At 46.9% G+C, this 23,093-nt stretch overlaps 1 protein-coding gene across 1 annotated transcript in view; it reads right to left on the reverse strand.

Moving 5' to 3' along the window:
- Positions 1–5,054, reverse strand: part of NGEF (neuronal guanine nucleotide exchange factor) — a 40,875-nt gene extending 35,821 nt beyond the window's left edge. The window contains exons 1-2 of the mRNA XM_058533228.1: positions 4,875–5,054; positions 4,032–4,174 (exon numbers count right to left, since the gene is read on the reverse strand). Of these exons, the coding sequence (XP_058389211.1) occupies positions 4,032–4,174; positions 4,875–4,981 (250 nt within the window). The 5' untranslated portion in view covers positions 4,982–5,054. The remainder of the gene's footprint in view (positions 1–4,031; positions 4,175–4,874) is intronic.
- Positions 5,055–23,093: the final 18,039 nt, after the last annotated feature.

The raw sequence follows: 23,093 nt of genomic DNA on the forward strand, positions 1-23,093 counted from the left end.
GTCCAGTGGGCAGCTGGACGTAGTGGTCTGGAAAGCGGTCAGGGCCCCTTGATATGAACATAGATATCTATCTATAAAACAAAGAGGATTTTCCCAGGAAAGTTCTAATAGGGATAAACGTACCACTTGTAAAGCACTTTCTCTTACAATGCAGTACAAACGTTAGCTATTATTCCTTCTTTATCTAATTATTAAATATATCTAAACGGTAGAAAAAGGATGGAAAGAAAAACAGACACTTTGAAATCCTGAATCTGGCTGGATAAATTATATTCATAAACAGGAACCCAATAAATCTGCCATGTGGATTAAATCGGTTGGCTTCCTATGCTCCATAACGCTAAATTAGAAAGCCTTTATGCTAAGTATAGCAGTTACTTCAAAAAAATGAAGATCCTGTGATTTTACAGTGTTACAATCCTGCAGAATATAACATGGAGTTAATTTGACAAAGGAATGAGAAAGAAAACCGAAGTCTGTGCTAACTGCAATCCAGACTGAAGATCCACAGAGACAGAGCTTTAACGTCACTACGTAAACTGGCTCACGAACATAAGACAGAATTATTGTTGCCGACATCGAACCAATCATTCTCCTGCGACTCCCATACTGTTGACGGAGGTTTAGAGAAACCAGGTTTCCACAAGTCGATTTAGATTCACTTTTCGATGCTTAGCACAGCGCCTCCCACATAGTAGGAACTCAAATATTTGTTGAATTGAACACCTTTTAAAAATGCAGTTTCCACGCGTCACAAATGTATCTAACTAATTTGGCATCTTTTTGAAGGTTCAAAAATTTGTCTTATGTATGCTACAGTCGGCAGATCATGGGTAAATACTAGCTCCAACATCTCACTGTGATATATATGTTGAAAAGAGATGAAAATATCAGCATTGTGGGTAGCTGCGTTGAAAATAATATTTCTGAAATGACACATGGCAGACACCGTTGGCTGCCTCTCCTCTATCCCCTCACTCCTTCTTCCCAGCTGTCAGGGGAGGGGTTTTGTTTGGGTGCTGACCCATTCCGTGCCCAGGGAAGTGAGTGAATGTTGACTGATCAAAACCTACCAGGAGAGTTCCCTTCCTCTTGCCAGTGGTGGGTTTAGACATGAGCATGTGACACAACCTGGCCAAGGAGAGGAAGGGGATATCTTACATCTTTGAGAAGGGCTTCTCAAAAAGATGTCCTTCCCCAATAGACACTTGAAGACAAATTGCCCTTTTTTTCTTTTACACATGGCTGCTTGAGGATGTGATATCTGGAGCTGTGGCAGCCATCTTGTGACATGAAGCCCAAATGCTGAGAATGGTGGAGGGAAAGGAGCTGGGTGACTGCTTGGCTGAATGAACCAACCTCAGAACTTCCTACCTTTGGATTCATTAACTGAGATAAAATACTTCTATTGTTTAAGGTCATTTTTTACTGGATATTCTGTTACTTTCAGTCAAAGACTCCCAATGCAAGTAATTTTAGAATTTTCTTAAACCTTCATACTTCTTTCTGAAGCATTTAGAATATGAATTTAAACACCAATTTTCCTGGAGTTACTGTGATTACAAAGAGTTATCCAACACACTGTGTAACCATTTTTCATAGCCTGTTTATTTTTATTAGCATTAAAATTCAGATTATAATAGAAATAGAGTAGCTTTACCTGAGGAACTATATGTTATCTGATTAAATTTCTGTACTCAATGTCCTGTTTATATATCATGTTTTCCTATCTTACATTTAGTACATTCAGCAAGCACAACTTTATATGGAAATTAACTTTACTTGTAAAATCTTGCACCTGGTATTATATCCATGCAGAATTAGAAGGCTCAGTGCCCAGCTCTCTGAATTAAAATGATCTATACCAGGCTGGCTGTGCTGCCCTCAAAAGAAGGTAGCTTCCCAGCTCCTCCTCCAAAGCCCCCAGCGTCATTCAAAACCTCACTTGCTGAAGAGAATAATTTTTTTCTTTGTATCCTTCAAATAGACACTTCTAAAGGGCAGGGAATTCTTTTATATTTTAGTGAGCACCTTCTATGTGCAAGCATTCATTAGGTGTCAGAGACAACAACAGCATGTGTGTGCACAACACACACACACACACACACACACACACACCAATCACAGGGTCTCAGGGCCTATGATCTGTAATGATATTTTATACCATGTCGTGCATAATCCCGGCATAATTCTGTTCTGGCCTCTGTGGGAGCCACTGCAAAATCCAGCACAGTGGTCTATATTCATTCCTCTCTCCTCCCCGCTTAATTCCACGGTGTCTTTAGGAACTGTCTTCCTTCCCTGATACGTGGCAAAGAATTCACTTCATTCACGGAGCTAAAAGCAGGTAGGGCTGTGGTGGGAATCTGCTTAGCACAGGCCTCATGTCTATGATGAAGGAGGTGAGGAGAAGGCAGCCACAGCTCTGTGCTGTCATTCAGCACATCTCTGAGCACATAGTCTGGATCCAGCCCAGGAGCCAGAAAAAGATATTTCCCATCCTACTGGCAGAGTCTGGCAGGGGCCAGTGGGAGGAAGACTCGGGACATTGGTCTCTGCTGTTTACTACAGGAGGAAACTCAGAGCCAGGACGAGCAGGTCCCAGAGCTCAGGGCCCCTGACTCCCGGCTTCGAGCTTAGGCCACTGGCCCAGCAGGTCCAGCTGTCTCCAGGAGAGGTGTCTCCACGCACCCATAATGCAGACGGGAGCACCCACCCCAACTTCCTTCCTATCATGACATTGATCTTACCCAAAGAGGATCCCTTTCAAGAGGGTGGAAGTCAAGGCTTCCAGTGTATGCCAAGGCAGAGGTGGCCCTCCTCACGATGAAGGACAATGTGGCAGAGAGCGGGAGAAAAGGGTTTTCAGGAGTCTTTGTTTTCGGATCAGCCCCTCTCCATGCCCCCAGCAAACAAAGGGAAAAGCTGCCACCACCGCCACCAGCCTGACACCCAGGGGCCCCGCTGGGAACAAAGTTCCTGGAGTCAGCAAGGCTTAGCAGCGTGCGTGTGCGCTCCACCCCCTCAGCTTACAGGGGCTCAGCTCCTCTCAGGGTTCAGTTTGGAAAACCTCTGCCAGAGGACAGCAGGGTGCCCCAAAAGTCTCCCAAAGGCAGGGTCTCCTGGGCAATGGAAGCTGCACTTCCCCTCGAGACACTTCACTTCCGTCTGAGCGTTTGGGATGGAGGACGACAATGATGTATTCAGGTAAGAAAATTCCCAAACCCAGAATTTTACTTTAACGAACAGACTGCTGCTCTGACATTGGAGAACAAAAAGGTTTTCTAAGCAGAGGAAAGAGAACTCACATTACCCATTCCCTGCCCCCTCTGGGGACCACATAAGAACTAGTTTGATGTCATCCGCAATTTTTGACTTTAAAATGCACGTGCTGGAGTTCTTGGGGCGCTTCTCACTTCGCTGTCTGCATTCACAGCGCTTCCGCAGAGCTGGACGCACACGGGCTGTGCCCGCACCTCGGGCCGCGTTCCCGGAAGGGCAGGTGAGGCCAGGCCTCCCTCCCTAACCCTAACTGGGGCTCCCACGTTTTCTCTCCTTTCCCTCTCCCTCCCCTGTGCAAAGTCGGCCACTGCCTTCTCTCCCTGAATCCCACCAGGCAGCCTGGCTCTCTCCAGAATGCCCCTCCGCAGATTGCCCCTCTTCCCGGGTCTTCCGCGGGCCCCTTCCAGGCCGGGGCCCACGGAGCCCTCCCTCCTGCGTGGCCCAGCAGGGCCTCCCCCGCCGTCTCTCGGCAGAAGTGGCCAGGGCACAGAGAGGGCTCCTCCGGGAAAGGGCCGGGCGGTAGACCTCTCCGGAGAGGGCAGGATAGCTGAAGCCTAACTACAAGGCACCACTAACATGTGGCAGTTTGGCCCATGGAGCCATTCAGAACCAAATATGTCAGAAATGTCCCTCAGCCACGTCAGATGCGTTCGCTCACAGAAACGCAACAGCATCTCCGCAGCAGCGCGATGCTCCGAGTCCACGGGACCCGCATTTCCCAGGGAAGCCCGCGCCGCCGGGACACCCACCTATTTGCTCAATGAGGTTTCGCCAGGAGTCGGCGGGAATGGGGTGGATCATCTGCAGGGCCTCGGTGAGCGTGGTGGGGCTGTCGGCCAGGGCCGGGCACTCCTCGGGCGTGGCCCCATTTCCCGGGGTGGAGGACGACTCGCTGCCAGAGAGAAGGAGGCGCAGGGGCCGGTTATTTTTAAGCAACGACACACCTCGGCCAGCTTTTGAGGGGCGTCCGCACAAGCGGCCCTGGCCAGCTGGACCCTGCCCGGGACGGTGGCCGCCGCCCCTCCCGGCCAGGAGGGCCCCACAGGCCCTTTTTGTCACCCCACCAGGGCGCGACCGGGTGATTCATTCCCACCCCAGCCCGCCCAAACCTCCATGTTTTCGGAGCTCGCGGGCGGGCGTCGGAAACTTGGCGCGCCCTGCCCGCTCCGCGGCGCCGACCGGCCGCCCCGACGGGTCCCGCGGCCGGGAGCCCAGCCCGCGTTGCGCCCCCCGCGCCGCTCGCTGTCACCCCGACGCCGGACCCCGGCCCCCTTCGGGTCGCGATGCTCCTGTCCCAGGGCCACGCGGCGCGGAGAGCGGGCACCGAGCGGGACGCGCGCGCCCAGGGCGCCCGGGAGAGGGCGCGGGAGACGGCCCCGAGCAGGGATCGGAGCGTCAGAGGCCAGGGCCGAGACGCACCCCAACCCAAGGTGGGGTGCCGGCACGACCCGGCCGCGGGTGGGAGTGGAGGGCGGCGGGCCCGGGGGCTGGGGATAGGCCGCGCGGGTCGGCGTCCGCGGCCAGGGACGCAAGCTGGGGCCCCGGGCGCGCGGGGTCGACGCGCGGGGGTCGGGACAGCCGCCCGTCCTCACCTGCCGGGCAGGTGTCCCGCCGCCGAGTCGCGCGCGTCGCTCTCCGAGGTGGAGCTATCGTGGTCCACGGCGCAGGCGGCGTTGAAGGCTGCGGCCAGCAGCTCCATGGAGGCCAGCGGCCGGGCGAGCGCTGGGGCCGGGTCGGGGGCCGCGCTGGGGGCCCGGGGCCGGGCCAGGGGCGACAGCGGTCTCCGGAGCCGGGTCGCAGCGCGCGCGGTGGAGCCGGAGCTGCCGCCGCCGCCGCCGCTGCCGAGCGCTCCCGCAGGCGGGCGGGCGGGCGCGCGCCTGGAGGCTCCCGGGGTTGCCACGGCAACGGGGGAGGCGGGCAGGGCGCGCGCGGCGGGGGCGAGGCCGGGTGGCAGCCGGGCGGGAGAGCCGGGGCTGGGCGCGACCCGGGACCTCCCGCCTGGCCCGCGCCTCCCTCCCCGCCGCGGCCGCGCCCCGCCCGGGGAGAGGGGGAAGGCAGGACCGGTGGGGGCCGGTGAGCTGCGCCCTAGCTTTCCCGCCCCCTCGTCTGACCCGACCGCACCAGCTCGCGGGGCGAATTTGAAAGGTACGGGCCAGGTGAGCCTCGGCCCCGCGCGCCCTCGAACCTCTGCCTCGCCCACGCCGCGCATCCTCTGCGGTCCCCCGCAGGGACCGACCCAGGAACCCCCGCCTCTGCCTCCTCGGGTCCAACCTCGGGGGAGTGTGTCCTCGCTGGAGGTGCCTCTGAGGCAGTCCGAGGCAGAGACTGGGGTCTTGGAGAGCCCCTGCGCTCCGCTCCTGACCCTGACTGTGGAAAGGGGCCAGCGCGGGGGCCTCTTTTGGGCTCCCTCGGTGACCCTGAGGCCCTGGCCACCAGGGATGTGTATGGGGTAGCGAGAGCAGGAGAAGCGGAGTGCCCCACACCTCCAGCCAGTTCTCCTGCCCGGTCACATTGACCCTTGGGGTCTGTACATTCCTGGTAGTCAGTTCAGTGCCCTTCCGGATACCGAAAGCAGGCACGGATGGGTAACTGGAGTCGAGGGGAGGGAGTGACCTGGTGTGACGTGGGAGTCTAGGGGGATTGTCATCCAGCAGGACGACTGGCACGCTCCCCAGTGCCCTTTTCTGAGGTCAGCCCGCCCGCTCCCCTTGATGGATTTCACTTTGAAAGACTTTGGGGCTCCAGGGAGCTCAGGGCCAGCGGCCTGCCTCTGTGGGCGCGCTCCAGTGCCTAGGATACCCCCGGGGTTGGGGAGTGGAGGGCAGAGCAAGGTGGAAGACCTTCCTGTGCACCTTCTCCTGCACATTCTACCCACAGGGCATTTGTTTAAATGAACAAACTCCCCGTTTTTGGATGCAAATACTCTTGGTGGGAGGGTTTCAGTTACTAGTTAGTAGGTTGGCTTTAATTGATTCCTTAGCCAGCTGCCTTGAACAAGACGGTTGTGATAAAGAGAGGGTTGAGGAGGAAAGGAAAGAAAGCAGCTTTTGCCTGGGAGGGAACCCCTCCCCAGACACCAGCGCACACATTCCCAAGGTCCCTGCCTATCCATCTTCCCCCAGCTCTGACTCTAGGAAAAGGTGCTCAGGTTGACTGAAATCCGGTTCCTAAACCTTCCCCCTAGCCCTCGTTCCCCTCTAGGGGCCGGAATGGACAGATCTGATCTCTTTCCCTTAAGGCCTCTGAATATTTGCGTGACAACCGCCTGGTCTTCCCTATGAGCCAAGCCCCTCCCTGCCTTGACTCATTCCACGTGTCTCCAGACGGCCCTCTCCTGAGGTGACATTTTCATCTGCTCACTGGCCATCTCTGCCTGGACGTCGCCTAAAAAGTGTCCTAAACACTCCACCAGTGCACTCACATCTGCCACCAGCAGCCAACCAGGAGTCCAGGCAGAACGTGAGCGCTGGCCTCCACTTCTTCCGTACATCCTGACACCCCACAGGACGATGCCACACCGAGACCCTGGATCCCCAAAGTCCTTCAAAGCAGTGCCCCCTCCTTGGCATTTGGACTTCCCCCGGTCCACCCTTCTCTCTGTCGCCTTTCTAAACTATACGTCTGCTTCCATCCCTTCTCCGCTTAGAAACCTCCCTTGGAGTCCCGTCACGGGGGGGGGGGGGGGGTGAAGGCCAGCCTCCTGGCTCTGTCACCGGCTCTTCACCAGGCGTCCCAGTCCTCTCTAGCTTCCTTGGGGCCACTGCCCTCACTGCCTCTTCTGAGGCTTTGGTGTCACCACACTCTTTTCCAGGCTCCTGGCTTTTGCAAGTGTTGTTCCCTGCACTAGGACTCTGCCATCCGCCCCCTTAAGTCTTCACCCTTCAGGTTGAGGCGCCCTGGGGCATCCCATCAGGCCCTTCCTCTGTGTAACCAGCAGCATTGCCTGGCACTGTCATTCTCTGTGAATAAGGCCATCCTTACACTAAGGGTGGGCTCCTCCGGGGTGGGCTCCCCAGTGTCTTACTCATCCTTCGTCAGGGTCTGAGGAAGCACCTCATATGGACGATCACTAGATCACAGGGACCTACCGCTTTGCGTGGTTTCACCATCCCTTAAGTTTGATGTAACACAAAATGGAAGCTCTTTCTTTCACACTGTGCTGCACCAAGGGGCAAAGATTCATTCGTTTTTTGAATCAGAAAATATTCAAGTGAAATTACATGTATTAAGATGAGTATAATAAAACCTTCCAATGAAAAGTAAGCTAAAAATATCCTCCTAATTACAAAATCAGTTTAGAAAGTCACTGCGTACTGAAGGCATATAACCTTAAGCTAAATTCCGCATGTTCTAATTCTTATCATATTTAGTGCTTATTAGGCAGGCTATTACTAAAATCTCCATTTAACCAACATTTTGCTCAGAATCATTCACAAAGTAAAGTATTGATAAATATTTCAAATGTTTATACCTGATTAGCACTTAGTAAATGCTCTATAAGTATTTAAGGAATTAATGGTATGTTTTAAAAAATATTTAGTTATTTTACCTAAAGATTGTTTATTTCTTCCTTTGGGTTATAAGAGGTAAAAACTGGAAACAAAGTGGATTCTTATTTTTGTTGCAACCTCAGCCTTCAAGAATCCTCATGTTTATAAAATGTTGCTTTATTCTGCAGGAGAATTGCTAGAAGCAGAATGAAGCTTAGGAATGATCTGGTCCAACACTTTAATTTTACAGAAAAAGAAGCAGAAACAGAGGGTTAAAATGACAAGCCCAAGATCACACAGCTGGCTAATGGCAGATTTTGGAAACATATGCTAGTAATTCAAGACTGTGCTGTGTGGGATAAAGGAAGTGCAAATTTGTATTCACTGATAGCTAAATATTTTTAAGGTCACATGGTGTGTCACCAGACTATCAAATGTTAAAACACATTTGTATTCTTAAACCTAGTAGGAAAATGACTTGGATTTTATTTTTTCGTAGTAAAAAGATATTCCTCAAATATATGTTGGAAACTTCTAGAAACAGGTGCTTGATAGCTTTTAATTAACTGTATCTTTTAAATCCATAAACACAGTAGTTTACTTTTGTCACTCCCAAAAGACTTTTTCAGTTTGTAAATGAACAAATTTAAACCACATAGGCAGCACCAGCAGCAAATCCACAGAAAGCTACAGCCTCGAGGGTTACATGGACCCCCGAAATCTAGGGAGAAGTTAGGAAAAGGACAAGATGTAGCCTCTCTGACTCCAAGAAAACCAGAAACCCATACTCGATGGATGAAAAGATTTCTCCACAAGGAGACTTTCCGAAAGTAGATTGTTCTGTTGTGTGGTTGGAAGTATTTTACCTGTGAGGTGGAGGTGGAGATCTTTCCTTACTTTTTATCAGGAGGATAATTTGTAAATGTGGGGTTGTAACGTTACAGAAATGAGTTAAAAACACAATCAGGTTAGCCCTATGTAGTAAAGGATTAATCTCACCCACAGAGAGGTCTGGTCTTGTCCTGGGCTTCTGGGAGATCTCTAAGCCATTGGAATGTCATGTCTGACAAGATGTCTTGGCTTACCTGGGGGCCTGGGGCCACACCAGATAAGGTGGGGGCTTTGGGCCATGTGATAATAGCTCAACCTCCAGAGGGCTGAAGACTGAGGTCAGCCACCTGGGTGGCCGACCAGTTCTAGGTGATTGAGCCCCAATAAAAACTCTGGACACCAAGGCTCTGGTGAGCTTCCCTGGTTGGCAATGTTGTCACACATTGCTGCTGAGGAATGTCAGCGCTGTCCACAACTCCACGGGGACAAGACGCCTGAGACCTCCAGGTGGAACTTTTCTGGACTCTGTCCTATGCATTGCTTCCCTTGGCTGATTAAATCTGTAGGTTTTCACTGTAATAAACATATCAGTGAGTATCCCAGCTCTCAGTGAGTTCTGAGTCCTTCTAGTGAATTTTTGAAACTGAGGTGGTCTTGGCGACCCCCAGACTCCGCAGTTGATGTCAGAAGTGAGGGCGGTCTTGTGGGCTGTCCTCCAACTTCGCAAGCCTCTAATCTGATTTCGAGTACAGTGACCATGGTTCTCTCCCAGCTATCCTTTCCTCCATCTCACTTCCTCTCCTACACCGCTGCCAGGTTACTTTTCCTCAGACATGTCTGGTTCCACACATCTGTTATCTTCAGTGACTCCCCAGTACCTTGCTGGTCATTCACTGCTAATGGAGTTAATGTGCAGTCCAGTCTGGGGCTGCCCAGAGGAAAAGCTGGGTCACCCCCGAGAGCTCCCAGGGTCCTGCCCTTTGCTCTGTGAGTACTGCCCTGTTATCACCTGCCTGCATGGCTTCTCTTCCCAGTGGACCTGAGATTTTGGGGGGCAGCTATGAAGATGTCGTTTATCTCTGCATCGCCAGCCTCCAGCACATCCAGGAGGCGTTGGGAAATAGTTGGTGGGTGAATAAGTAAATGTGGGGAAGTTGGCAGGTGTTGTGTTGCCGTGTCCCTGCGTTCAGTCTTTCTTCTACGGTTATCGAGTGTCACATTAGCATTTCTTTGCTGTCACATCTTGCCCTTCTTTGGTCAGTGAAGATGTTTCTTTAACTGACCTCTTTGGGAACTAGCAGCCTTCTGGAGCTGCTGCCTCAAGCTTGGGGGAGCTAACTGTGACCTGTTGACCATTAACACTGGATTCACTGTTTTGGTGAAGCGAGCAGTGTTTTGTTTTTGTTCTTTTTTGACGTGGTTGCTATGGTGGACGGTTGTTATAGTTTTGGTTAAATAGGGAAAAGTCCAGAGGGATGAAGAGATGCATACAAACCTTTGTCTGGTTTAAGGAGATATGTGAGGGTTGGATGGGTTTCAATGATTATGGGAATCAGGCATTGAAGTCTTAGGGCTGAACTGCTGAAGATTTGATATTGCTATGCTGAATATATTTTCAAAATCAAAAATAGGTGGCCAAGCTTTGCTCCACTTCCAAGTGTGAGAGGCAGACTGGATGATGTTGCTTGGCTAGTGAAAGCTGGAATTTCCAAAGCATTTTGATGGTTTATGTGTCCTCATAGTGTCCTTAAAAGGCTGGGACCAATGGTGGCCACATCTTCAATTATGAGATGCAGACAACTGTATGGCCTTGATAGAAACGTAATTCTCAAAACAGGCTCCCCAAAATAACTCATGGGTAAGATGCTGTAATGCTTTGTGGGTTTATCTGAAGCTGTGGAAATGAGAGGGCCTGGGAGGAGGGTTTCTTTGGAATCTTCCTAACCAAGGAGGCTGGGACACATAGGGCCTGAGGATTTTGGCTGTGGGTGATGTCATGGGTTTTGACCAATGGGAGCAACCTGAAACAAGAGGGACTTAGGGAAAAATACTGTTATTTCCAATATATGTTGAGGATGAAATCTGGGGAAGATGAGATTAAGAGTTGCTTAGTGGGGCCGGCCCAGTGGCACCAGTGGTTAAGTGTGCGCACTCAGCTGCGGCGGCCTGGGGTTCGCCGGTTCGGATCCCAGGTGCACACCGACGCACCGCTTGTCAGGCCATGCTGTGGCGGCGTCCCATATAAAGTGGAGGAACATGGGCACGGATGTTAGCCCAGGGCCAGTCTTCCTCAGCAAAAAAAGAGGAGGATTGGCAGATGTTAGCACAGGGCTGATCTTCCTCACAAATAAAAATAAATAAATAAATAAAAATAAAAAATAAAAAAAAGAGTTGCTTAGGTATACATAATTCACATTTTAAAGATTTTATTTATTTATTTTTAAAGATTTTATTTATTTATTTCCCCCCCACCAAAGCCCCAGTAGATAGTTGTATGTCATAGCTGCACATCCTTCTAGTTGCTGTATGTGGGACGTGGCCTCAGCATGGCCGGAGAAGCGGTGCGTCGGTGCACTCCCGGGATCCGAACTCAGGCTGCTAGCAGCGGAGCCTGCACACTTAACCACTAAGCCACGGGGCCGGCCCTGTAATTCACATTTTAGGCTGTGACCATGGGGCTTTATATACTCTTAGTTGGAACTCAAGCTGTAAAGGAATTCACAGCCCACTTCCTTCCACTTAGGTTTATTCATTTTAAATCACCTTATAAACTATATAGTTAGCACTAATTTAGTCCTATATATAGTGAGTCCTATAGTGTACTATACACATAGAAAATGATATTATTGTTATTATTTAGGAAGCCTACATTTAGCACTAAAATACATTCACCATTGTAATGAAGAATGCATTGCCTTAACCATTAACCAACTATAGCTAAACTGTTTCAGATATGAGACAAGAAAGAAAAGATGTCCATTCATAAACAAAGTAAACTGGAAGGAATAGTGTATAGTTAACAAAATTAATAACTAGAAATTGGTCACACATTGTTCCTTGCAAATTGAAAATAATTGGATTTTAGAGACGTATTTTCCATAACAAGAAGTAAGTAACATGATAACTTGTCATTTTCTATTAAAACAAACCACCTCGCCCTAACATCCAGTAGGAAGAATGTTCTTTGTTGAGTTGCCAGGACTAAGTGTGCAAGGATTTAGAGTCTCATAAAAAGACCAATATGTCTGTTGTAGAGACTGGTCACTTTACAAGACTCTTAGAGACACAGATGAGGTGGACTGCAGACAAGGTGCCCGGGTCCACGTCCTCACTGCCGATTGTAATGTTGACAAAAATGTCTTTCTTCCCAGGAATTCAAAGCTTTTGACTACCATAGATATGTCTATTTTGAAGACTCTAATGAGGGAACTGGTGACCTCAGTGTGCAAATTAGCATGAAATGAATGAATGTGATCATAAAGAGAAAGCACGCTATTTCAAAAACGCACAGCAATCAAACAGTTTTAAAAATGAACAGCCAGTGCTAGCCAAGGCTGGGAAACTGTCATTTGCCTCTGGGGGTGGGAATGTGAATTGATGCAACCTTTCTGGAGGGCAATCTGACAGCCCTTACCAGAAATCTGCAGCTGTTCATGCTCTTTGGCGAAGAGATTTTACTTCTAGGAATGTATTGTAACAAACTATAAGAATCTGTGTGAAAAAATTAGCTAAAAGAATGTTTATTATTGTGTTATTGAGAATAGTGAAATATTTGGAGGAACCTAAATGTCCAGTGATAGAAAATGACTATTTAAAGATACGACATATCTCTAAAGCGGAATACCAGTAAAAGTGATTTAGAAAATATTTAATAATCTGGAAAGATGCCCAAAATATATTGAATAGAAAAGCAGATTCCCAAACTGGAGGGTAGTACGATCTTATGTTGTTTATAAATAGACTTATATATATGGAATTTTAAGCATTCTCATATACTTGAAAAAGGACTGGCAGAGAGATCGCCAAAAATATTTCACATTACTTGTAGCTGATTGGTCAGATTCTGAGAGAATCTTCCTCTTTTTACTCATATGTGTAAAATTTTTTTCTACAATAAATGTGTCACTTATGTAATAAGGGGAAAAAAACGTACTTTAAAAAACAACATCAGTCTCTTAATGTGCATAAATTTAGAGCATGAGTTTAAAGCATTCACAGAACCATAGGGGATCCTGATGAACTTAAAAAAGGGGGCCGAGCCGTTTTGTATTCTCTAGATGTACTTGGGGGAAAAAACACCACAATTCATTACATAAATCTCTCTTTTAAAAAGCTCTTCAGTTTCCAAAGAATCACAAATTCAAATTTACAGTAGATTACTTCCTGGCATCTCTAAAATTAAAGCTCTTACCTGATACTCTAATCTGACTGGTTATAGAAATAGTCCCTTTTCCAGAAATTTCTTCCATAAATCCACATGTATGACTCCTAACCAGAATGCTTCTTCCTTTTCATTGAAGTCATGGTCCCATCAAAGGAGTCATCCAAGAAATCACTGCTCCCGCATCAAAGACAGGTCGTCTTGACACCCACAAGCCCTTCCTTGCCCTCCTGCGTGGCTACATCCCACCTGTACTGGCTCAAATGCCACCTCCTCCGTGAAGCCCACCTCTCATCCCTTCCCATGGCTGGTTCTATTTTCTCACTCTTAGGATCTCCTGTAGCACTTCACCAGAGCTTCTCTTAAGGCTTGATCATTTTCTTGAAGAATTAATTCTTGTCCTACTGGACTAAGCTTGGAGACGGAATTCAGCCTGCTTGATGCCGCCTCCCTTGCGGCGCAGGCAGAGACTTTGTACATCCTGGAGGCTCGAGACATATTTTCTGAATGGAGGTGGAATTGAAAGAGAGTTGAAAGAACACAGACATGCTTTTGGTACCATCCACATGCCTCTTGGTAAATTACAGTCTTAGAAACATCTTACAAACCCTTTTCCTTTCATCTGCTAAATACAAACCTCCTCTCCTTGCTAGTCTCTTAAAAGGTGACTGCACCTTTAGCTAAAGTACCCTTATTATCTGAGGGAAAAAGCAGATTCCCAGCAAAGAAGTGAAATTTCACTTTTCTTTCTTTATCTATTTGCTGTTCACTCTTCCCCCGAGCTGACCAGTGGATGCTGCTTTTCCTAATTTTAAACCCGTGTCTCATTTTTTCCATGCCGTGAAGATTGCATGCTAAATTGTTGCTGTTTCTAAAATATTGCTCAGCCCTTGGAGTAGCTTTTATTTGTCACAGAGTCAGTGGGATCTCTAGGCCTATTTCTCTGTTAGTCTCAGGGTAAAAAGATAGTCCTTAACAGTCTCTTTTCTTCTTAACCATGAGGGTCTTTTGTAGGGGTCTCAGAGGAGGGTTCTAAGCTCCCTGGAAATACATTCTCCCATTTGAAATTAGCATTTGTTCTTAAAAAAGAAAGAGACTCTAAACTGTCATCAATTGAACGTTTCTCTAAGAAGTGATGGATTCTTACCAGGAAGAGGAAAGCCTTCTCGACTCAGTGATTCAGAGAAACGACAAAACAGAACAGAAAAATTCCTTCCTATTAAGAACAACTTAGAATGCATGATGTTCCCTCTTTACCCCAAGGCCTTCCGTTTCAACATTTCACATCCTCTGAATCTCCATCGATTGTGCGCTTATCTAAAAGATGGAACATTCTAAATTGCCTGGATTGAAATCCATTGTTATTACTGACCTGAAAATCTTCAGGGGAATCAGGCACTCATTGCTGATGGGAGAGAAAAATTGTCCAACTCCGTAGGAAAGGGAATTAGATCATAACTAACAGAAGCAGACATGTGCAATGGATGAAGGTTTGTGTCCTCCCCAAGTTCATGTGCTGAAATCCTAACTCCCTAGGTGATGGTATTAGGAGGTGGGGCCTTTGGGAGGTGATTAGGTCACGAGGGTGGAGCCCTCATGAATGGGATTAGTGCCCTTATAAAAGAGACCCCAGGGAGCTCCCTTGCTCCTTGCACTGTGTGAAGACACATTGGGAAGACAGCCATCTATGAACCTGGAAGCGGGTCCTCACCGGACACCAAATCGACTGGCACCTTGATCTTGCTTCCCAGCCTCCAAAACCATGAGAAATAAATGTTTGTTGTTTATAAACCCCCCAGTCTATGGTATTTTGTTATAGCAGCCCAAACGGACCAAGACAACGTGCATTTACGCTTTGATCCAGCAATTCCATTTCTAAGAGTTTACCCTGAAGATATGCCCTGAAATACAAAACAAGATATGTGCAAAGTCATTCATTGTGGCATTATTTCTGATAGCAAAATATTGGAAACAAACTACATATCCATCCAAAGGAGATTGGTTGAATACACTATGGTCTAGTCATGCAGTGGAGTACTATGCAGCCGTAGAAATGGGAAGGAGGAAGGCATTTCTGAATTGATATGGAGTGATTTCCAGTGTTATGTGAAAGAAGCAAAGTATGAAAGAGCATATGTAGTATGTGAACTAAAAAGGGGGAAGTTATAGTTATATATAGTTTTTTTTTTTTTCCCAATAAGAAACACAGGAAGGAAAAAGAGAAACTAGTAAAGACGGTTACTTCCAGAGTTGGAGTAGAGAGTGAGACTTTTCTGATTGTACCTGTTTATACAGTTTTGACTTGTAAACCATGTAGATGTGTTACATATTCAAATAATTTTTTTTTTTTTTTTTTGCTGAGGAAGAGTCACCCTGAGCTAACATCTGTGCCAGTCCTCCTCCATTTTGTATGTGGGTCACCGCCACAGCATGGCTGATAAGTGGTGTATGTCTGTGCCCAGGATCTGAACCTGTGAACCTGGGCCATCGAAGCAGAGTGTGCCAAACTCAACCACTATGCCACGGGGCTGGTGCCTCAAGTAATTTTTAAAAATATGGGGAAAAATCAAATTCTAGTATTGAAAATAAACAGAAACGGGGGTGGCCCAGTGGTATAGCAGTTAAGTTTGTGTGCTCTGCTTCAGTGGCCTGGAGTTTGCTGGTTTGGATCCTGGGCGCAGACCTATGCACTGCTCATCAAGCCATGCTGAGGTGGCATCCCACATAGAGCAACTAGAAGGATGTACAACTATGACATGCAACTATCTACTGGGGCTTTGGGGAGAAAAAAGGAAAAAAAACGAAGATTGGCAACAGCTGTTAGCTTAGGGCCACTCTTCCTCAAAACAAACAAACAAAAAGAAACAGAAACAAATGAACCCAAGTAATTATCAAATTGATAACATAGCCACACAGAGCAAAAATTAATTAAAGTAATTTTTTGATGTAGTCCCCTATCTTTATACCATTACTGAGATCTCTTCTAGGACTAAAAAAAAGTAAAGAAATCTTAAACTTTACTTAGTAGGTATTGTGGGTTGAATTGTGTCCCCTGAAAAGATATGTTGAAGTCCTAACACTTGGTACCTTTGAATTGACTTGATTTAGAAATAGACATCTTTGCAGATGTAATCAAGTTAAGATAATGTCACATTGGATTAGGGTGGGCTCTAATCCAATAACTGGTGTCTTTATAAAAAAGGGGACATTTGGACACAGAGACAGAAATGCACAGACAGAGAACGCCATGTGAAGACGTTGGCAGAGATTGGAGTGATGCTTCTACGAGCTAAGGAACAGCAACAGTGGCCAGCAACCACCAGAAACCAGGAGAGAGGCATGGACAGATCCCCCTACAGACTTCAGAGGGAGCGTGGCCCTGCCAACACCTTGATTTTGGACTCTGGTCTCCAGGACTGTGAGAAAACAAATTTCCGTTTTTAAGCCACCCAGTTTGTGGTATTTTGTTACAGCAGCCCCAGGACACTAATACAGTAGACTTGTTGTTGGCTATGGTATAGGTAGAGTAATTGTGAAATTCAGTGTGCATTTGTAGAATAGAGAAATATCCTACAATATACTGATGTTGAGGACCAGGGTCCTTACTTTTAGAAAAGGGAGATGAAAATGTGGAATGGGGAGAGTAAGGAGGAACACTCTCGGATTGGAATTGAAGGCATCCATATGAACTCTCTCACACACTTTCCTGGCTCTGCCCACTGAAAAGTCCTAGAAGCAATGACCTGCCAGTGGTAATGAGCACGTGTAGCCTCCAGATCTTGGTTTCTAAATACCATTCTCCACTAAAAGGAGCTAGGGCTTCTTGCAGAAATGGCTAACTCCAGGTCTAGGATATAGAAAGCTTAAGAAAGTATAGAAAGTATCTTCCTGTGTCAGAAAGCAAGGAAGTGCTCAAAGATGGGAAGGGATATATCAAAGGAACATAGTAGCCAGCTTAAAGGGCCTCCTACTGGCTACATTTGTGACAGTTTGAGCCTCAAAAGGAATATGACAGTAATGGATAACAACACATTAAACTAAAAATAAAACAAAAATGAATCCATAAATCCATAGTGATACTCAAAAACAAAATAAAACAAAGCAAAAAACAAAGGAAAGGTCTTCTTCAGAAAATCAACTAATATAAGTAGAAGGACTAGTAGAACATTCCCATTGTGCAATTCCCTATGTAATGGTTGATTCAGGAAGGATCATTAATGGATGTTAAAAGCTATTGAGTGAAAGGTTAACAGGAAAGAGGATATTTATATGGTCTAAAACTATCACTTTACAGATAACTTGTTAGTTGCCAAAGGAAAGATTGTACCTTTTCTTCGGAGCAATCTGGCAGCTTCTGAATTAACCAAATGATCAAATTTGGCATCAGGAATAGCAAGCCAGCTGACATCAGTGCCTCCTGATGAGACGCAGCTGAAGTACACACACCTGGATGCATTCTTGCCAAAAATGTTTAATCTGAATCTAATCAAGCATCTGGGCTTGCCTCCCAGCTGAAAGGCAACACAGGGAGTAAAGGAACCAATTATAACACCGCATGGGGAAGCAGTCAGGCAAATCCACAGTGGAGGCCATTCCACAGTTAATAAACCTGGATTTTCAGTCAGTCAGTCATGGAAAACAAAAAGGAGAGACTGTTTAGATTATAGGAGTCTAAAGATAGCAAACCGACAAATACAGAGCTTGAGACTTGATGAGGTCTTGATTCACAAATCCCAGCTGTCAAAGACATTCTGGGGACCATCGGGGGAAATCTGAATATAGACTGGATGTTAGAGAGATTATGGAATGATTGTGAAGTTTCTTAGGTGTGATGATGGCACTGTGATTGTGTAGAAGAACATTCTCAGTCTTAGAAGCTGTAGGCTGGATATTTAGGGGTGACGTGTTACGAATCTGCAATTGACTTTCATATGGTCTAGTGGTTCATTGTACTATTGTTACAATTTTTCTCTAGATTTTTTTCTTTATAAAAAGTTGAGGAAAAGGAAAAAAGCATTTAGAGAAATGGCACATTTGGTTTAAAGAAATGTATTAACAATCAAGTTTAAATGTAGTCAGATGTAAGGTATAGGATGTTGAGTTTAGGGTGGTGTAAAGGCCAAGGGAATGATGGGAACTTTGCCAGTTACCTTGAGAGCTTGAGAGCTCTGGGTGCCAGGACCCACTGGAATGTGAGCCCCATGAAGGCAAAGCTTTTGGTCCCTTGTTCTCTGCTGGATCCCTAGTACCTAGAGCAAAGCCTGGATGGTAGTAGATGCCCGATAAGCATCCGGGTGCTGGAATGAAGTGTAAAGAGCTCAGTGATAAACATCTTTGTCTGATTTCCCATTTCTTTTTCAGGATAGACTCTTGGTCAAAGATTAAGAGCATTTTTATTGCTTTTCACATATTATGAAATTACAAAAGGTTATGCTGGTTTGCAGCCAACCAGTGTCTCTCTCTGCATTCTTGCCAGTAGTCGGTATTAGAATTTTAAACAATTTGCCAATTTGATCTATGAAAAATGATATCTTGTCCTATTTTATATTTCTTTCTTCACTAGCGAAGTTGATTTTTTTTTGTTTATGATCGTTTTGTATCCTTCTTTTGTGAATAATCTTTTCATGCCTTTTACTTGTTTTAATCTTAAGATGTATATATTTTTTAACTGATTTGTAAATACAGTGTGCCTTGTTGTTTATGAGTTGTTGTTGTTTTTTTTTAAAACATGGCCCACTTTGTAGGAAAGGCTGTGAAGGATTATTTCTGCATTACGTGAATCACAGTGTCAGTGAGGGCGGATGGGTGCCGAGTGATGGGCGGTGGGGTCGGCTCTGCAGCCTCCTCCCCTGGTCCCCCTTTCCCACTGGAGAGCTGGGCAGGGTGCTGGGCACCTGTCCATCATTCTCACTCATCCCGGAGACGAGGGTCTGGGGGGCAGGGAGGAGCCTCACGGCGTCTTTCAGCCCCTGCCTTCAGACAGGCAAGACAGTTGTATTGTGATTTTACAGGAAAGACAACCATGGGGGCAAGAGCTCTCAGCGGACATGCAAGGGGCGGGGTGGGGGTCGAGGGAGGCTCTTCAGTCCTAACAGTTGCTATGTCCTCAGGTCACTTCCAGGAGATCCTCTCACCACTGCCTGTCCCTCTAACCCTGTCTGAGACAATTTGATCTGAAACTGTCACCATCAAAACCACACTTGCCTTGTCTGCCAGTTCAGTCTCTCCTTCACTAACATATGATTGACTTCATCACCACTTCAGGAAAAAAATGGAAGGAAGGACAGCTGACAAATTTACATCAACTGCCAACTGTTCAGTAAGTAATTAACTCCACGAGTGATGACTGAGCATCCGCTATCTACAAAGCCCCGATGGGCGGTCAGGCCTCAGCACCCACCGTGGCTCCAGCACGAGGCTGGCTGTTACTGACTTCAAATGATCACCATGTGCAAACCCCAAAATATCGCACAACGAAATGCTGATAATATTATAACAACAGTTTCTGAAGATTGCGCTTTGAGGGCACATTATTTCATCTTCATAGTCTCTGAAGAATTTATTTTATTGTCTTTCACATAACAGGGGCCTAGTAAATAATTTTGGAAAAATTACTGGATAAACTATATATTCAAAGTTGTAAACTTATATTTTCTTTGTTTAAATTTATCTTAATTAATTATGGGAATAGAAGAATTTCTTTCAGAATTGGATAACTTTAAGAGGAAATTTTGGTAAGACATGGAGTCTTTAGTTTTCTTTTTCCAAAGAGGCTGGATTTTAACATGCGGTGTCTTGGGTCAAGCGCAGGTGATTCCTTAAGGAAGAACTCCCAGGAGAAACAAGCAAGGGAACAGGGAAGCCAGACAAGGAGAGGAAATGCCAACCAAGGGGGTGGTTTCAGACAGAGCCCCAGTCTCAGCTGCTCCCACAGGGGGCTCTGGAGCATAAACTACCCTCAGACTTTGTCCCCACTTGTGACAAGGAAGCTGGAATCATATATTTTGGCAATAGTCAGTCACTGCCTACGGGCTGTGGGCAATGTGCGTGCGTGTGCGTGTGTGTGTGTGTGTGTATGGGGGTGGGGTAGGTAAACTCCAGGCATGGGAACAGGAGAAAGGCAGATGGGTCAGAGGGATTTGATGCCAAGCATTTTGCCCAGCATCTGATGGGAATAAGTAGAATTCACCTTCTATCCCAGTTTATAGAATGATCCCAATGTAGCAGTTATCTATTGCTGTGTAACAAATGACCGCAAGACTTTGCGGCTTACAGCAGCATTTATTCTCTCACAGAAGTTCTGCGGGTCAGGGAGTCCATGGTTCTGGCTCAGAGTCTCTTGTGAGGCTGCAGTCCAGCTGCTGGTGGGGCCTGGAGTCTCCACTTCCAAGCTCATTCCCATGGCTATTGGCAGGAAGCCTCAGTTTCTCACCCTGTGGGCCTTTCCTTGGGCTGCAGGCCGAGTGTCCTCATGACATGGAAGCTGGCTTCCCCAGGGCCACGAGGGGGAGAGACTGATGCCCACTGCCCTGTATGACCTTGACTCCAATTCACACACTGTAATGTCCACCTGTCAGTTAGAAGTGGTCATGACGTCTAGCCCACACTCAATGGGAGGGCATGAATCCTGGGTGGCGAGGTCATTGAGGGCCATCTTGGAGGTGGGCTCTTACAAATTCCTGCAGCTTTTTGCCAGAAAGTTCTGAGGACAACCAGTGCCGCTGTCCCCTGTGTGAGTTTGACACTTGCAAAGCAAAGACTCCAAAGTGGACAAAGACACTGGGTCCTTTCTGCCGAAGCTGCTGTCCCTTTGCCCTCTCTGGTGGCTGCACCATCCCCAGCCTTCCTGTGGCCCTCTTTAGATATAGCAGACTCTCTCTGAAAAAGGAGCCACCTGTGGTTTGATGTTTCGCCTTGAACCCAAATCCAGCCATCTCACTTCTTTTGTCACACAAAGGTTCTTAGCTCTCTTCCTCCAGTCCAGGCGTGACAGCCTTGTCTTGGCAGACACGTGACTTTGCAACCTGGGAAGACTGGACTCCTCGCATAATAATTAAACCTGGCCAAAATACAGCATGCTATTATTCTACAGTGCAGAGTCAAGATCTTAATTTGGAGGTTTTATAGTTGCGTGACTGGCAGCGTCAGAATTTAAGAGGTCCACAGTGCCAATCACCCACGTCAGAGGGAAAAAACGGAGTGGGCAGGTTGGATGCTCCCTTTCAGGGCACTGCGTGCTGCCTGCTCTTGGGTACCACCAGGGCACCGAGGGCCACACCGCTCGCTCTTTTCTGTCTCTGTAGCCTGCACCCCCACCCCAGCCCAATTCCTTATGTGCAAAGGAAATCCCAGTACACTGTTTATGGGCAAAACAAGCCATTTCTCCCAGGGATTCTCGTACTGTGTGAAGGACGACATGCTCAACGGTGTTGCTATAGTCAGTGTAACAGGAGATGTTGAGCACCAGTAGATAGTTGTATGTCATAGTTGCACATCCTTCTAGTTGCTGTATGTGGGACACGGCCTCAGCACAACCGGAAAAGCGGTGCGTCGGTGCGCGCCCCGGATCCGAACCCCGGCCGCCAGTAGCGGAGCGTGCGCACTTAACCGCTAAGCCACGGGGCCGGTCCGAGCATCAGTTTTTTAGAGTCTCTCTCTCTATATAGAAAGAACCAGGATGTTGAAATAGGCCCAGTGGAGGCTTTGCTGCCAGAGTTGAAAGGTGGAGGGCAAGCACAAAATGATGAAGTCCTGGGAGAGCCTGGTGCAGCCCAGGGATAAAACCCAGATTACCAAAAGGAGAAATGGCCGCAGGCCTTTACCCACCCTCCAGAAGGGCCCCGTGGAGACAGGGTGGGACTCAAGCCTCAGCAAGGACCTAGACTATACATGCTCTGCGTGATGATTCAGGCAGAGCTTTACAGATAAAGCCAGAGTAATGCTAATGGCAACTGGAGGTTTGAATATAAGTCCAAGGACAATACATAGGAATCCTGTTAATTAATACAAGCATTGCAGAGGAAATTCAAGCTATTCTAACTCTGACAGACATTTATTTACCAGGCACCTGCTGTGTGACAGGCACTGTTTTAAATGTTTTCCATACATTCCTTGATTTCTCACAACTCTGTAGAGTGGGGTCGTACTCATAAATTTCAGAAACTGTTTTGCTCCTCAGCATTCCCTTTCTTTTCTTGAACACTTCTTTCTCCACCAGTAGACATAAGTTCCAGGATTTGGGGAAGATGATCTATCAGAGCATCTGGTACCTTTAATGGAGATATTGATTACTCTCACAGTGATCACCATGTTTTTATTATCATAGATTAGTTAACTTCACATGTCAGTTTCTGCAAGAAATAGTGTTATTTGCCAAACAACATTTTGGGGGTTTGTATTTTCTTACTTTGCCATCTTTCTGCTGGAAAGTCTTAGAAACGTGATCAATTGCTTTCATCAAACTACTTTTGAGAAGGAATTCATGTGTCTGCCTCTTGATATTGCTAGTTTAAATTTGAGATAGCTACTCCCACAAAACCAACATGCTCAAAATGAATGAATGAATGAATGAATGAATGAGGCCAGGGGATGGGTGACATATATCCTCTTATGAAGATTAGGAAGTGGGACAAAATTTTCAGCGTCCCTGTGTCCTGCCTGCAGGTGATATGCCCAGAGCCAGAATCTTCCCTAGAGGAGCAATTCTGGATTTCTTCCAGAACATATGGAGTCAAGGCCACGGTTCCCTCCCTGGAGCGTGACTGAGGTGATTGGTGCCTGGAAACCTTTCCAAGTAGGAATGCATCAGAGTCACACAGCCAAGACCCATCAGTGGGATCCTGGACTCTGGGTTTTAGGGCATTGACGCTTTCTGGGAAGGTGCCAGGGAAAGTGGTTGCTAAATGTCCCCCTGAGTCACCAAATAAGGAGTTTTCTGATAGAAATCAGCACTCAGAACAGCAAAGGTGCTCAATAAATATTCATTAAGTGAATGAACACATACGTGAATGAATATATAAATGAATGGATTCCTCCACCGTGCAGGGGTGAAGCATCTACCAAAAATAATGATTTTTGTTTTAGAGCAGCTAACCACAAAAACAATTCAT

This window comes from Diceros bicornis, chromosome 37 (assembly GCF_020826845.1).
Source record: "Diceros bicornis minor isolate mBicDic1 chromosome 37, mDicBic1.mat.cur, whole genome shotgun sequence".
Taxonomy (NCBI): Eukaryota; Metazoa; Chordata; class Mammalia; order Perissodactyla; family Rhinocerotidae; genus Diceros; species Diceros bicornis.